The 16,685-nt window shown below is 37.6% G+C and overlaps 1 protein-coding gene across 1 annotated transcript in view; it reads right to left on the minus strand.

The window, feature by feature from the left end:
• Positions 1 to 205: 205 nt before the first annotated feature.
• Positions 206 to 16,685, minus strand: part of LOC114356850 (furin-like) — a 59,657-nt gene continuing 43,177 nt past the window's right edge. The window contains exon 2 of the mRNA XM_028310212.1: positions 206 to 319. Coding sequence (XP_028166013.1) covers positions 206 to 319 — 114 coding nt within the window. The remainder of the gene's footprint in view (positions 320 to 16,685) is intronic.

Below are 16,685 nucleotides of genomic sequence, written 5' to 3' on the forward strand. Positions count from 1 at the left end.
GATTCTTGTGCCAAATTCAATTAAAACTATCTCTAAATTAAAGTAGACAAACACAAGATAACGCGGGAAGCGCTGGACGCAGGCCGCTACCAATCGATCAACATGGAAAGCATTGGGGGAGGCCTATGTTCAGCAGTGGACGTCCTATGGCTGAAATGATGATGATGATAAAACACAAGATACGCGAGTTTTAAATCTTAAAAACCTATCTCACCTGTGGCTCATCGTTCAACTTGCGGTGGTGTTCGTGGCTCGGCTCTGTGGATCGCTTGCGCACCTCGTGGTGTGACAGCAAGTAAAAGTGCTTCAGGGAACCAATCTGTAACAAGAGAAAATAAAAGAGTTACAAAGAGTGCTAAATTGAGTCTTCGCTTGTTTATACAAGTTCACCCTTTTTTCTATTAGGTAAATATTTTGTATAGGTACCTATGCCATTCGTTGGAGAAACTCTTACTTGTGTATTCATTTACGTTTGAAATAAATACAGTTTATTAGAATAATAAATTTAATCTGACATAAAGGCAAAAGTTTGTATTTCTTATCCCCATAATCCGCGAGAACAATCACTACATTTATCGCGTTCAAAAACGTCTTAAGTTCTAGTACTAAACTATTTTACGTGTACTAAACTCCATCACGTCTCCGTCGTAAAAAGTGAAATATTCGTCGCAATCACGACTCAAACTCAACCCATTCGCTCATTTAAACAAAGGGATTAACTCAACTGACTTTGTCGTAAAAGCCGTCGTATTCGAAAACATTCCCCGTAATTTATTCAGATTGCCTGTCGACCGAAATTAGTGTACTAGAAGAAAACTTAAATACTATACTTATTTGGCTTTCGGTCAGTAATAAATACGAAAGCACGCGATTCGGCTATCAGAAACGCCATCTTTACTATTCTAATTTGAATCCCGCTAAGTTTTGAGATTAATATTTTTATAACTGTGAAACAACCGTGGCATTTTACATGAGTATTTGGCCAGTTTTATTTCTCTGGAGCATTATGTTTTTAAATTAACGTGGCCCTCATTTTCGATTCAGCGGAGTTACTTAAAAGAACATTTTTTGAAAGTCTTTCTCGATGTGTTACGGTTATGTAAAAGAAATGGAATAATTATGATCGATTCATAGAAAGCCATGGACTTATCTTTGTCATGAATTGTCTCACTTTTAGGTACCTATATGAATTTATTGGTAAGGATTACGAATTGATAAAAAAACTAACATTATAACATACATTAAGTTACTGATTCTGAGTCGCTCCTAAAAAGGCAATACTTGGCAAAGTCACCCTGTATATTTTTTTATTAACTTTCAATTATTCGATTTGATATCGAGTAAATGGAATAGAATAATTCGCTAGAGTTGTAACATCCATAGCAACTCTAAAGTAAGATTCATGTTTTAACAACAAAAGATAACGAATGCCGCCTCACGGAGATACCGTTTCAAACATAAAGCCGACTTTATTATGGTCTATAATCCCTTGTAATATTCTCGAGGTACTTCTACTAGACTTATTTAACTGAGGTAAAGAATGAATAAAGAACTGTAGCAGTTTTGTAGATTAATGCTTTTGTTATTCAAGTAACATTTCCTTGTGAACTGACGTTTATAAAATTTGAGGGAACTATACATTTCTGTAATGGTAGCGTATTTAAATTTTATTTGATGTAGTATGTACTAGCTTTCCGCCCGCGGCTTCACCCGCGTGGAATTTTGTATGTCACAGAAAAACTTTATCGCGCGCGTCCCTGTTTCAAAAACCGGGATAAAAACTATCCTATGTCCTTTCCCTTGACTCAATCTCTATGCCAAATTTCAACAAAATCGGTTCAGTGGTTTAGGCGTAAAAGAGAGACAGACAGACAGACAGAGTTACTTTCGCATTTATAATATTAGTATAGATTGCAAACTTGTTAGACTGAGTAGTCTTTTTAACGAATCACTTAGGAAAAGTAATCTAGATGAGAGGCTTTAAAAAGACTTAAAAATATGGTTTGGAGATCCAATCCTTCTAATAGATATTAAAATTTGTTATTGTACTGATTAATTTCGTTGCGGGTCCTATAACAGTTTAACTTTCCCCCGGGACGAACTTGACCTTCACTGGTTGGGTTTTTATTGGCGGTCAGGCTGTAACTACACAGCAGTAGCAGCGGTGGGAACGAGAGGTGGGAATAATGCTTCAACCACACCAACGCATGCAGATCGCCATCGCCGGCGCGATCAAAGGCCAATGTCAAAGGCCAATGACAGGTCGCGAGACCTATGACAGCCTTGATCGCGCCGGCGATGGCGATCTTTGGTGTGATTAAAGCTTTAATGTATTTACAAAAGTGTGCTCCTAGCGAACTGTGGTTTATGCAGGAAGAAAATTGTGTAACAAAAAATCAATCGCTTGATACAAGAGAATGCTTCAAACTACGCCAACCAGCCGGCAGGTTTCAAATTGCTATATTTTTATCTCGTCCCACGGAAATCTAAGTACGTATAACATGAAACGGTAACTGGATTTATTATGGAAACGGACCAAATAAAATTCGCGTAAGTTCCCGTGCGGGGAAGAAACAAAACAGTGTTACCGGCGCCACGCGTTCTCCCCTTTTATCCTGAATTTATTCTGGCGTAAGGACTCATCCACAATCATCTGAAATAGATATCTTTTCTTCACGGTGACATTGAATATGAACTCTATATAAAAATATTAAGCAGTAAAGCGTAAAAGGTGGATATAGGCGGCTACCGGCCTATCTGGAAATCATTAGGGGAAGCCTATTTCAGCAGTGGACGTCCTGGGGGCCTACTCTGAAACGTTATTTACGTAGTTTTGGTCTATCAGTCAACGTCGCTCATGCTGGCATTTCGCTTTGTGTGAGAGGGATGGCAACATTCGAACTTCAGATGACGTTTTTCGAAGTAACTCCGCTGTGACTGAGATAGTGATGAGGACAAGGAAAATTTGAAGTGGGTTTTACTCAGATATGGTACCTAAATCTGTCGCGATTTACTCGCTGTGAGTCAGCAGCATTATTTCAACTTGTTGACTAATAAAGTGTGATTTTTTTATTTATTTTTAATAAAAGCAACGCAAGAAGCTTTTGGGTAGTGGCCATTATATTCTTATATCCAATACTCGTCTAGCTAAGCCAACGGCTCAGACTGAAATCCCGTAAGTTCATTCAATAGGTCCTTGAGTAACGAAACGACCAAGCCGCTCATTTTTATTTTTACTAAGGTGTAGGGTTTGTAGAGAACTTAACACTAGGCTATGATTTTCGTAAAACGCGATACGCTATAATAAAACTTAGGGAGTTTGCCTCTTGAATGCTGTTAAAACATTGTACAAAATATAATCTGGTTAATTTTTTAGAGTCGCCACAATATGGTTCAAAAACTGAACTACGACAAACGTTTCTCCGACACCATTTCAATTCCACATGAGTTGTTTTGCCTTTGTAATTTTATCATAATCATCAGGTAATTTAGTCTCCACTGCATAAGCACGACCCTCTCTAATTCACCAGAGGCAAATGGAGGATCTATCGATTGGTAGCGGCCTGCATCCAGCGCTTCCCTGCCACCCTTACGATGTCGTCGGTCCACCTTGTAGGTGGACGTCCCACGCTGCGTTTTCCGGTACGCGGCCTCCATTTCAGAACCTTTCTGCCCCATCGGCCGTCAGTTCCGGTAGGCCGCTACCAATCGATCAACATGGAAAGCATTGGGGGAGGCCTATGTTCGGCAGTGGACGTCCTGTGGCTGAAATGATGAAATGGAGGATCTGGTCTATCTACGCCGGCCAGACGGGTTGGGGAGACCTTCGTTTGTTCGTTTCAACCAAATGACGTCCACTGCTGGATAAAGGCCTCCCCTGAGGCTTTCCATAATGAACAGTCCTGCGCTGCCCGCATCCAGGTTCTTTCCGCGAACTTTACCAGATCGTCGTCGGTCCACCTAGTAGGAGGCCCACCTGGGGAGACCATAGATACGCCAGTACTCTTCTTAGCGTTACTTTAAATGAAAATATTTTTAGTGTGACATCATTTGGAAAAATATAATCCAAATTACTTTACCCAAAACAACTCGCATGTGAATACCGCGTTACCGCGTCTTGTCCGAAATAGGGCTACAATTAAATTATTTGGCGGTTCGCGCGGGGGCTTTACGAGCCGGCCCGTTGCTATTAACTAACTCCCCGCTATAGCTCATGTCGAGCGGTAACTATTTAGTGTGTTATTTTCACTCAAATACTCTCCAGATAACGTGTACAGTCAGCAACATATAGTTCGTAATATCTAGTAGCCAAAAAGTTAGCAACACGTCTTTGTAACGATTGGAATAAGGTTGTATTGTCAAATTTTTGGCCACTTTGGGTGTCACGGACTATTTGACGCTGACTGTACAGTCAATAGGACGTCAGAATATACATTTCTGTTGCAAAATTGGACGTATTTATTACCACTGCATGAAAGTGCCATAGAGTTAAGCTTTATGTGCCATCATCTGTACTACTCGTAAATAGATGTCTGGGCTCATAAATCTTTTTTGAACCCGTAACTCCTATTGGTTTTTTTCTAGTCCCAAATTATCTTATTTCATCATATATCAATCAGGTGATCCGTCTGCTCGTTTGCCTCCCGTCACATAAAAAAAACATATCGAGCAACTCTCAATACACATTTCATATGTACAAAATATATACCTACTTCAACAACAAAAATAAAAGATTATACATATACATTTAGTAGGAGTCCATTAATATACATTCAGATATTGTTTCTCCTACATTAGTAGGGTTGATCCATAAACAAAATAAACATTACATTGTGCGGTACTGAGTCAATACGCTCGTCAAATTATTATCAGTTATTTAACAACGAAACAATAACAGTAAGCTGTTAACTGTTTTTGATATACTAATAAATATGTAGGGTTGATGAAATAATTTTATTTATTAAAATTTAATTTGTTGATCAAAATATTGGTGGATTGTGGTCGAACAAAGCTATTGTTATTAACTCGCATCCTTTAATTTAGTGGATGCCCATTCAACGAGACAAATAGTTATAATGCCACAGCGGTGAATGAGCGATTGAGTGATGCTAGGGTTACTATGTCCATACCATGCGGTGATTGACATGAACTAAAGCTCTATAACATAGCTCAAACTCTACTACTGCTTAACGTTTACTTGTGTTTTGTTTTTTTATGTTTACAGAAGGATGAATCTACCAATACCAAGTATGTATGCTTTGCTTGAAATTATTTTGATTTTTTCTCAAGATTTTTTTGGACTTTTTAAATTATGTCACAATATGTGCTTTAGTTCTAGTGCATTCTGATATTTAATCTCTAGTTTCTACATAATATTTCATCAAAATTTTATTCTATTAAAAATGTTTGAGATTGTATTCTGTTGTTGTACCTATAAATAAGTAAATAAATAAATAAATCCTGCCAGTTCTTTTTGTGTGAAGCCGTAACCAAACTAGTGGTGAGCTCGGAAACCAGGGGAAAATGTGGTACAGCGTATAAATATAGACGCGGCGGACGAAAGAACTTAAGTAAATTTTTATTAGTTAAAGTACCGATAGTTTTTGTATGTCTCTGGAAGACGTGCGTAAAGTGAACGAGGCTTAATTCGACTGCAATAGTCGCCTGTACCAAATAACTTATGTCCAAACCGAACTAGGTAAAGTCAAAAGTTGTAACTCCAAATACTTACCTACATCTCAAATGCTCGACAGCCCTACTCGTAGCCGACGTTGATGTTATCGTCTGTATTCGTAATGTTGCGTGAATGTTGGCTTTGACAATATCCATTAGTTAATAAAGTGTCCTGTGCTTATTGTACGCATTATCACGACAGATACGATCTCGTTTGTTTCTTTAACAAGACGAAATACCGATAGTTTGTGTTGTATTGATGACGGTAAGTTTATTTGTTGGGAGTAAATTAATCACTAAGTATTTAATCACAAAATACTAATGATGAAAATGGGCGTGTTTTATTATGTGATGTTATAGCTTTAGTACCAACAATACAATACAACAATGTTCGAATTAATTTATTGAATTTTAAACCTTTGTTTTATTAAGCTTTAGCTCAACAATTTATGAATGAAAGATGATATCTTTTGAGTAAATCGGTGTAGGAAGTAATATTTTTTAAATCGATGAATGCAATATTTTAACCATGCTGTGTGTACACGTTATTTGAGTGATGATCTAGATCTAAGCATAAGTTACTTTCTTTATATATTATTTGTGATTGTTACTTGTTGTGTATGCCTAATAATAAATAAATAAATAAATAAATAAATAAATAAATAAATAAATCGGTTCAATCACCTTGTCACCACACCATACTCACGGACATAGAAGCTATATTTACTATCGATTAGTCGTTCTGACGCGATATCTCGTAGCTTTAGATGCAATCGCAACAGCCTTCAGGCTTCAGTGTGATGAATAACATTAACCCCACCCCGTCATACCGTTCCGAGGGATTTTTCGCGTGATGGGAACTACCTCTATTACCTTTATTGGGATATAAAGCGGGCGTTTCTCACGCGGGCACCGTTTTAGCTTCAAACCACCAATAGCAGGGGCTCTAGTGAAACCGTAAACTGAGCTTATCCACACTGTAGTAATTTCGATTTTTATCATTTTATGAAGACCAAGAATTGAATATATGATCGTGGAAATAAATTGTGAAATAACACTTTTATAGCAAAAAATTTGTAGAGTAATGGAAACTATGTTGCCGAGTTAATATTATTAGCAATAAGTAATTGGATGTCGATTTCCAGGCTTCTTTTAATTAATTTAGAAAGCTTGAAATCATCTAAAGAACTTATTACAGTTCCAGTAAGAAAACATCTGCATTGTCAGATTATAACTTAAATGTTATATTGGTATAAACATTATTAAGAGCTTCTAATGTCAAAATAAAATTATCAAAATTCAAATTCGTAGGTACAGTAACAAGATTAACGAATTCCAGGTATATTTAGTTGAAAATTTCACTCAGAGATCACAAGACAATTTACATGCAAAGTCAAATTAATGAACGAACGGGGCGTATTGGACGGGCCGAATCGGGCCCGTTCAGTGTACACCTTTTTTAAGCTTTTTTCGCTCCGCTTTTTATGCTTTTACGCTCACACTCAATTCTTTAGCAGATATGTGTTATCCTACATTCGCTTTGAAATACGTTTCAGCTCTGTTTTTAATTTTAAACTGTCAGTAACAGAAATGAAATCACTTGGGTTACCTGCTGAAAATCAGTGCCTTTTGAGCCGAGTGAATACCTATTGAGTTGTGGATTATTTAGCACAATTCACTTGCATAAAAATATATTTGTTTTATTTTTAATATTGTTTGTATCAAAATAAACTTAAAAATCTAATACAAAAGCGTATCGATAGCAGCAAAGACAAAGTCCCTCGACCCTTCAGCAGATCGCAATTCAGCCACCAATCGATTTTTAACCTTCCCCGCTTTTTATTTCGCTCCAGAATCCAAATAAAAAATCCCCCATCCACCATACGTCTTGTGACGACCACAGATGGGGATTACCAGAGGCCGGGTACCGAATCGGTGCTATGCCGAAGGATTTATGGCCGCATATTTCGTATCATCAATAGGCATTTATTTCCCGCGAGTTTCTTTGTCGGCTCAATCGTCCGGTGGATTCCATTCTCGCGAATTTCTGGCGCCATGTCGGTGCATGTCTCTATTATGGGCCGAATTGGCGGGTTACCGAACCGTAACGTATTCCCTTTACACGGTAACTGAATAGGGAAAATAGGAAGTTACAGATGTGCGAGACGAGAAAAGAGTCAAACTTTTGGTAAAGTAGAAAGGGCAAATTATGATCATAGCGTGTATTTTTACATAGATTTTACTCACCAACAGCTAATCATTCTGATCTATATTTCATCTTCTTTTTTGATGATGTTGGCAATACACGTCGAGGTCGACTTGATTTGTGCCATTTTCAAGTATTTATGTGATACCTACGAGTTACAAAATGAGATCAAGTAATGATATAATGAAGGATGATAGATAATACCCCTTCCCACCCTTTGAGTCTCAGTAAAGTTGTGGTTCGTTCGAACGAACGAACGAAAGTTGTGGTGCTGTACTGAGACCTCCTATGGACAACTTGAGAGAACCAGAAGAATAACGATGCACTGTTTTGCTTCACTCGCCCACACTCATCCACCATTATTACACATTAATAGTCGCCCAAACACGAATTTGAGGAAATGAAACAAAACCGCTAACATGACGCTTCAGATTCCCGCCAAGAAGTCCTGACCTTTTATTCTTTGAGATACCTTATTGAAATAGAACTTATAAAGGTACTTAATCAAACATTACCAACATACTATTTACATATACAAAGTTACACAACACATTATGTGTTTTCCCGTGTTTGAGATAAATATAGAATTTTGCAAGAATTTTGTAAGTTAAAAAAGAATTTATTCAAATAACTATCAAAACACTTTTAGATAGATCGACGACACCGCTAAAAAGATTGATGGTTCTATAAACTGCCAAATTGGCGGAACGTGAATCCAACCCGTCACCTGCGCACCGATTCCCGGGTGGATCCGACCCGGCTCGCCCGGGGGATAGTTGACCGTCAAACTCGAAGATACAGTCGAGGGCATCAAGATTTACATTGTAGGGTCTTATGTAGTTGTAATAGAAGCGAGTTTGAAACAGCAATGTATAGTCTTATGCGCTGTCCGTCAGGACACCGCGAAGGAGTTAGTTTATTTTTCTATATTTTGAGATTATGCTACTTTATTCAAATGGATGTGATTGGAATTAAACATGATGTCCCATAAATCAACGTCAAGCCGGAACTGGGTGTTGAGGCAAGTTTCGAGCCCGATTACATGCTAGTAGAGTTTTGAAACTAACTCCTTAATTATTAACTATTCGTGGCGCCCACATATTGTGTTGATCTGGCCATTACACCTAAGAGCTGTCTGCTTTAATCCAGTCCAGCATAAATGCACTACATTTACGTCTGTCATTTGCCTCCTAAGACCCACTTTAGTACTATCATCACAACACTACATCTAATTCAAGACGCCTACGCCTTGTAATGAAACGTATAAACTAAGTAAAACTACAAATCCCGTGTTGATTTGACCGTTAAATCCGGGCTTAGCACTATCTCCTTTATTGTTCCAGTTTAAAGGTACAGTATATCTGAAGATACGGCGTACTTTATGAAGCATATTCGACGTTTATTGCCGAAGGTAAAGTTTAACCGGACAGAACTAACTGCGCGTGCAGAAACTTTCAAGGGTTAGTTTGGAGACTGCTCGGAAAAGTATTAGCAGGGAATTCGAAATATAAGCGTCCTTTCTTCAGCGATTATCAGGTGAAAACTATTGGTGGAAAAGTATAGAAAACAATATGTAGTGACTCGATGCGTTTATTAATTCTTAATATCGTATCGCTACAAGTAATATCTGTTTTTTTTTATTCAATCTTCTACATCTATTAATAATGTCACAAAAGCGCTACAAAAGTGGCAAGTTCAAGATTACAAAGATGAATGGGCTCCAAAAATGGAGCAGCAAATCAAAAAAGCGCTTCAATGGGAGCTAAGATAGAGGGACAGAGTTTCAAAAGCAGAACAAGACAATAGTGAATAAAGAAGAATAAAGAACTCTAAAATCAGAAGAACAAAGCATATCAATGGAAAGCAAAAATGCACTCCAAAAGCGCAGAAAGCAATCCAGCGGTGCAGCGCTCTGCTATAAATAAAACGCACTCCATGATACATTAGGCTGCAGCGAGCCGGCAAAGATATCCGAATTAAACTTTTCTGCCTTAGTAGGCGCTAAATATACCCGGGCCGTTGCACCGTACCTGATCAAATAGGACGACTACATTTACAACGGTTAAAGCAGGACTTGGTACCGTAGAAAATTAAAAAAAAAAGAATAATAAATTAAATTAAAATTAAAAATATCTACTCTTTATTGCGCATACAAAATTGTGTGACGTTTAGGTGGTGACAAAGTGACGATTTAGGCAATCTTATCATTCCAATATTTATTCGTATTCGGAGACCTATGGTTTAAAAAACGAGGAAATCAAACCACGGATATAATTAAAACGGAAATAATTAAAATATTACAAGACTATAATGATTAATGATAGTGTTTGAATTTTTTTATCAGACACAATGACATTTTGTCTACAAAATGTGAAGGTTGAAAAGTTAAATTAATTAATTAAAATTACTCAAATTGCCACCTATTCGGTCATAGTCAGGAAGTTACTCTGTTTGCGTTTAATTAACTGTTACGGCGATAAATAATTACAAAACATTTTTTTTTCTATCGAGTACCGCAACGTGGCCAAACTTGCGAGTATTTGTAGTTTCACGGTCTGGTTTTGCCACTATGGGGCAGGAATGTCTCTCACAAAGTGGCATGGTTGGCCGCCTTCAAAATTCAAGATCGTATATTCGGCCAGCGCGGCACACTCGAACATACTGAATACAGGCGCAGTAAGCATAGATTTTTCAAATCAGTTTTTACCTATTTCAAAATCTTTAATTAGACCTGCATGTTCGAGTTTTTTTTTCTGCAGCACAATAATTAAGAATACAACGCACAGAAAAACAAGCGGGCATCTCATTTATTTTACGATTCAACAAATACGATATTTTGATTGCAGCAACAGTGAAAGAGTCAGTCAGAGAGTAATACCCGTATTTACAAACATTCTCCATTCACCCGGTCTCACAGTGCGCGTGGACGCACAGGGTCACAAAAACCTTATTAGACAATACTTGAGTGGAAACGGACCAATCACAGAGCTCTATTTAACGCTGTGCGTTCGACTTCGCATAGCGTTGCTGCTTCACTTAAGTAAGCATCGTTAGTGAAAACGGGTATAAGTCTTTTCACAATTCCTATGTGGTACGTTTTATACCTACTAGGTACGTTTTGTCAAACCTCGAACAAAAAATACTAATTCAGAGAATTTTCAGTTTGAATCTGATGTGAACTTTCTGGAAGCACCTTTACTGTGTTTCAGCATGGCCGGTCTATTTTTCACGCCCCCGCAATTTATGTACCTGACTGAAAACCTTGCCACGGATATATGACGCCAGATTAACTTATTATCTGCTTAAAGTAGCCCACTTTTTAATGTTTATCGTAGGATTTACGAGGGTGATTCGGTAGATACGCTTTTTATAAAGTGCAAGTTCTTTTTAAGCTTTTTAAACTATTTTAGTGCGCAATGTTTTGCGTGCATGCAGTTTTTTCTGGTTGTATTTACATAATGTTTTAGATTAGAACGTAGTGAAATTGCTTTTCTCTTCTAGGAAATCTTCTAGGAATAATTACTGTATCGTGTAGGTGGATTATAAGAATCCGCCACAAGATTAGGAACGACGCTCAAAACCTAATTAAAACTTGATCACCAAATCCTATATCGCAAACCTCATACCTGACATTTGACATTATTAGTAGGTAAATTAAAATAAACACCGTCCAAGGTAACTTGTTTCGTGGAAGACGGTGTTAAACTTAATTAAGTTTCGTCTAAGACTGGCTGGTCCTTATTAACTCCACCACGGCGACTAATGACTCCAAAATAACTCATTATCCGCTCTAAGTAGAGCACACTTAACTCTATCGCACGATTTATGATCGCTCTAGTTAGTCTTTGATTACATTTTTAATACGCCTTTGATATTCAATAAAGTTTACAGCTGCGAGTAAAATTTGTTATAAAATATTCAACGGGAACTTTGATGGAAGCTTTTTCCTCGTAATGGGCAGTAGAAGTATAACAGTCCATTATTTGCGTCGTAAATAATGTTTGCCTTTAGTTACGTATAAACAAATAGTTTGCTCGTATAATTCTGTAAGTATTGCTAGTTTTATGCTTTATTAAAATTTTGAGTTGAAGACTTTTTGCTGTTGAGAGCCGTTTTACGAGCTAATCACTCAATCGAGCTGAAAATATTCGATTTGATAAAGAAATTAATTCTGTTATTATATTAATATTATATATATCTCTAACCAACAATGATCACAGGTTAGTAAACAAGTTAGTTAGAGTTTTGGTAAACACTGAAAAGTATCGGGGGAAAAATAAAATAATATTTACCTGTGTATTATCTACCTTTTAAAAACTTTTACTAGCATGGTCTTAATTTCAATATGCTAAGCTATTAAACCCACTCAGTTAACCCACACAAAATAAATTTTCCACTGTATTTAGGTCAGGTAGACTAAAATGTTAAATGCTATACTTAACAGCTGTTGAATTTCGTAATAAATAAAAATAAGGAAGAATATTATTTTCGGTAATAATTGAACCAAGTAACAACAGATGTGGCTGCTAATTAACTATGTATTTGACATCACCATTCACGAATTTTTAATTACTCGAATGAAATGTCACAAATGTATTAAGTAGTTTATTTGTCAGCGTTCGTCGGACTTTTTCCACTACATTCGGAAAATTCCAACAGCCAAGGTGGTGTAGCAAGGAAAACTTGTTCAACCGTATCGTGAGTTGTTACAAGTAATATATTATCACAACCATGGTCCAGGCTTAATGAGTCACCATAGGCGTTTGACATGGCTAAAACTAACTGCAGGGTTAATAGGTATTTCGTTTTCGAAATAACAGGCTTAAATGCCTCATCACACTATCCTATCAGAATAATCATATCCAGAACATTTCAGTCGACGAGAGAGTCTTGCTCACCGATGGTCTTCGTGGCGTTAGAATCGATCTATTCATATCATAGATAGATAATGAACTCAGAAAAGTAATTAAGAAACATTCCACAAATACCGTGGCCTTGGTTAAAACCTCTTCAACTGTGAAATCTAATGGATGACTAAAACCAACCCGCACGTAAGATCAAAGGCAATATTGGGCTAGACGGAGAAATATGGAAACTACGGTCAGATTGTCGGAGCCCGCAAGTATAGTGGTCCAGCCTTAATTAACGTCCCGCCAAGAATCGAAACAATATGAAACTCTCTAAAGTGCCGAAGTTTCGACATCGACGATCTAATATAGAGTTAGAAATTAGCACGAAAACAATAATTATTCATCGAATCGGGCACAATAAATATAATAAATCTTAGTGGCTCAGTCAAAGCAACATTCTTGACAGACAGATTCAATTTCGCAATCGCTTTGTGAAAAAATTACACAAAAATACGAAGTAAAGCAATCACAAAAATCTCTCTTTTGACAAAGTCCACAGTTAATTGTTACAATACTAAGATATGATGATATTTATGGTCTCTTGTCAAGACCGTGTGCGATGCATTCAGATCATCAAACTCCTTCATCCACGTGTGTATCTCAAAAGGCATGATAATGATGGTCAGCCATCTGCAATAGTTTTGATTTTCTCGTCTTCTACCGAACCATCTCATCATCGTAGTCTTCAACAATCCAAAAGTTGAATCAGATTAGACATTCAGTTCGGAGCGCAGCGCGGGGTGTTCGAACAATGAAACCGCTAGTCAGTCAGGGGACCACACAACTCCGGCGGGTGTTTCTTAAAAGTTTTAATTAATCGCCCGAGTTTCGGACAGTAGCCGCAAGGGCATCAGTCCTACAAGTTAACCGGTTCACAAAGGGAAGGATACTAACTTGATGTTTGATCTTCAAGTTTCAGCTTGTCAGTGTCGTCAAAAATCTCATTAATTGAGTTGGATTGATATTGCGAGGATACTGCAACGCTTCCGGGGTTAAAGAAGTGTTTACGATACTTAAGAAGTATGTAATCACTCCTCCAATATACAAATATTTAAGGCTTCTGGGGGCGTAAGGTGGCGTGAGCACGTGATAATTAACAATACGGTTGCAATGACGTAGCCTAACGCAAGATTTACGACTTTTTTTATTTTATGAAAACGTAACGCGGCGTTTACTGTATGCCAGACGCTTTGTACGCTATTAAATACTAGAATTTTGAATTCAATACTGTTTCCTATCACCGTCAAAGCATTATCAACACTAGCAATCACTATTTATCACACAGTTCAGTGGTGTTTGGCAACTCGTTGACCGTTGTCCGATGGGGCAAAGGACAGACAACGGCACGACAAAGGTCGTGTGGGTCACGTCGGTCTTCTGTTGTGTGAATTTGTGTGTACATTGCGGAGAGTGAAAGGGCCAAAACTTTTAATTAATCGCCGTAGTTCGGGCCGCGGCCGCAAGGGCGCTGCGTTCCGTCCCACCGAGCAAACTGCTTTCCAAAGGAAACACCCATGCTCCGTTTAGTGTTTAGACAGCTGCGATCTTAAATCTGAAGGTGGAAGGCCATTAGAGCTGCACAGTAAAATAAATGGCAGGATATTACCTCGAGAAAGCGCTAGTAGTTGGAATCGCATAAAGTCACGTAACAACTGAAAGTTCTACCTCTACCTACCTAGAAATAGCGCATCATGGAAAAGTCTCATCCGAGAATGCCATTAAATGAAGAAAGTTGTCATTGAAAACGTTTGAGTTTTCATTGTAATGTATAAAACTCCACATTTTTCAAGCTTTGAAAAGGAGATAAAATAAAATCATTAATACTTACATGTGTTTACATGAAACAGCTTTGGAAAAAGCACCATTTACCTCTATTAAATTTTACTTTTGGTGCCTACGTAAAAATATACTCCCCTCGACTCTTTCCAGAGATTCTAAGTGTAATTAGAAAATTGGATACGCAAATTGGAAAATCATACTAGGAACTAAGTCTGGTACGATGTTACAGAGTTGAATCAACCTGACTGTTCAAAAAGATATAGTTCGGTCCAATTAACAATGTCAAGCGCCTCTGATAGATCACTCATAAATTCTGATATCTATATTGTGTTCAGGAAGCTTATATTGTGTTAATAACACTTCCAATATTGTAATTGAAAATTTTATCAACCAACCAACCCTCCACGGACCTTTTTCGCCAAAATAAATGAGTTGTTACACAGCCACCGATCCTAAATACACCGTCAAACTGATTATCGCAGTGGAACGTGGATACTTACTCGTATATACGAGTAGGTCGCAGACAAGATACGCGTTGGAAATGTATTATTGGCCTGTCTTATCATTACATGCCATTATAATATGATGACAAAAATGTCGATATGTTAGGTAAGCTGTCGGTGTTCAGATCAAGGCATTTCAGCCAAATTTGACATATGACGTGACGTATTTTATTAGTAGAAAGTGAAGACCTGTCACTGTAGTGTATAGTAATTCTAACAAGGCGATCGAACTAGCATTCCTCAAATTTCTTTGTCAGCAGTCCGATGCCACTTTACTATTGCCGCTTCAAATAATAAAAAAAACATGTAAAATAAACGAGTTGTAACACAGCCACTGTTCCTTTAGCTTTAGCACGTCAGTAGAACGTACCTAGACCTACCGTCTTACCACCATACGTCGCGTAGGGACAGCCGTCGGAAATTATTACTCGCTTGCCTTACAAATTATCCGGGCCCCGTGGACCGGGTAACTCGGTTACACGAACTCGCGCCGGTTAATTTACAGCGCACCCTACAAATTAATATCTCTGATTTGGACCCTTGTCAGCGGGGCCAACGGTGGAGACCCGGCCTCGTCTTTGTTGGGTGTAAGGTGGGAACAATAAGCGGGTATGTGGGTATTATGAAGAGCATACTGTTTTGTAATGTACAGCTTCTTAATATACCTAGTCAGCTTGATAAAAGAAACGCAAATAAAAGGAAGTCATGTATAGTCTAGGAAGTATGCAAAACAATCTACACGAACAAGGCTACTAAACTGCAAACTATATTTATGATGTGTAAATGCCCAGAAAAGGACCTACATTAATAAAGTCGAGAACTTGAACAATATCAAGAAGATTATTTCAGCTTTTTTAAAATTATACATACAAAAGGCAACTGTTACTGAATAAAATCGCTGAAAACGCTGAACATTGGCACACAGATAGTTACGTGTATCATGACGTAAAGCGTCCCGTAAGAAAGGATTGTTCAAGTTTATACGAACGAAGCCGTGAGCAAGGGCTACTTTTATATAAAAATTAAGTACAAGGTGCAAAGCATTTTCGCGGTTTTTACATTAATTTATTGGAACAATAAAACTGATCACAATTAGACAATAAACACAATTTGAATTTGAATTTGATCGCTTTCGCTGGCCTCTTAGGCCACTGTGCCAGCCGGCGTACCTCGCAGCCGTAAAGTGCGAGTGACGACATATTAATCTCTACTGGGATGTTCGGCTTTAATATTCCGCCTATGACGTATGTACCCCGCGTCACGGTACAAATATCGTGCTAATTCTTGACGTCATACGTCAAATTCTAATTTTAAACCCCAATATTCATTATCTTGAATTTACTTTTTAAAACCCGCGGGAACTATTCATATTGGATTACAACATAATTATAACTTTAAAAAAAAATTAAACCGACTTCAAATGCGTGAACACAAATAATACCTATTCAACAAAAAAAAAAACGTTCAAATTGGTTCATAATCGGCGGAGATATTGCGTATAAAAAAGTTCATCCCCAATTTTCCACCCTTGGGGGTGAAATATTTTCTTCAAATTCGCATGAAACCACCCTTTTGATAATACCTATTCAACAAAAAAAAAATCGTTCAAATCGG

This window comes from Ostrinia furnacalis, unplaced genomic scaffold, assembly GCF_004193835.3.
Source record: "Ostrinia furnacalis isolate ACB-3 unplaced genomic scaffold, ASM419383v2 OfSCF2991, whole genome shotgun sequence".
Taxonomy (NCBI): Eukaryota; Metazoa; Arthropoda; class Insecta; order Lepidoptera; family Crambidae; genus Ostrinia; species Ostrinia furnacalis.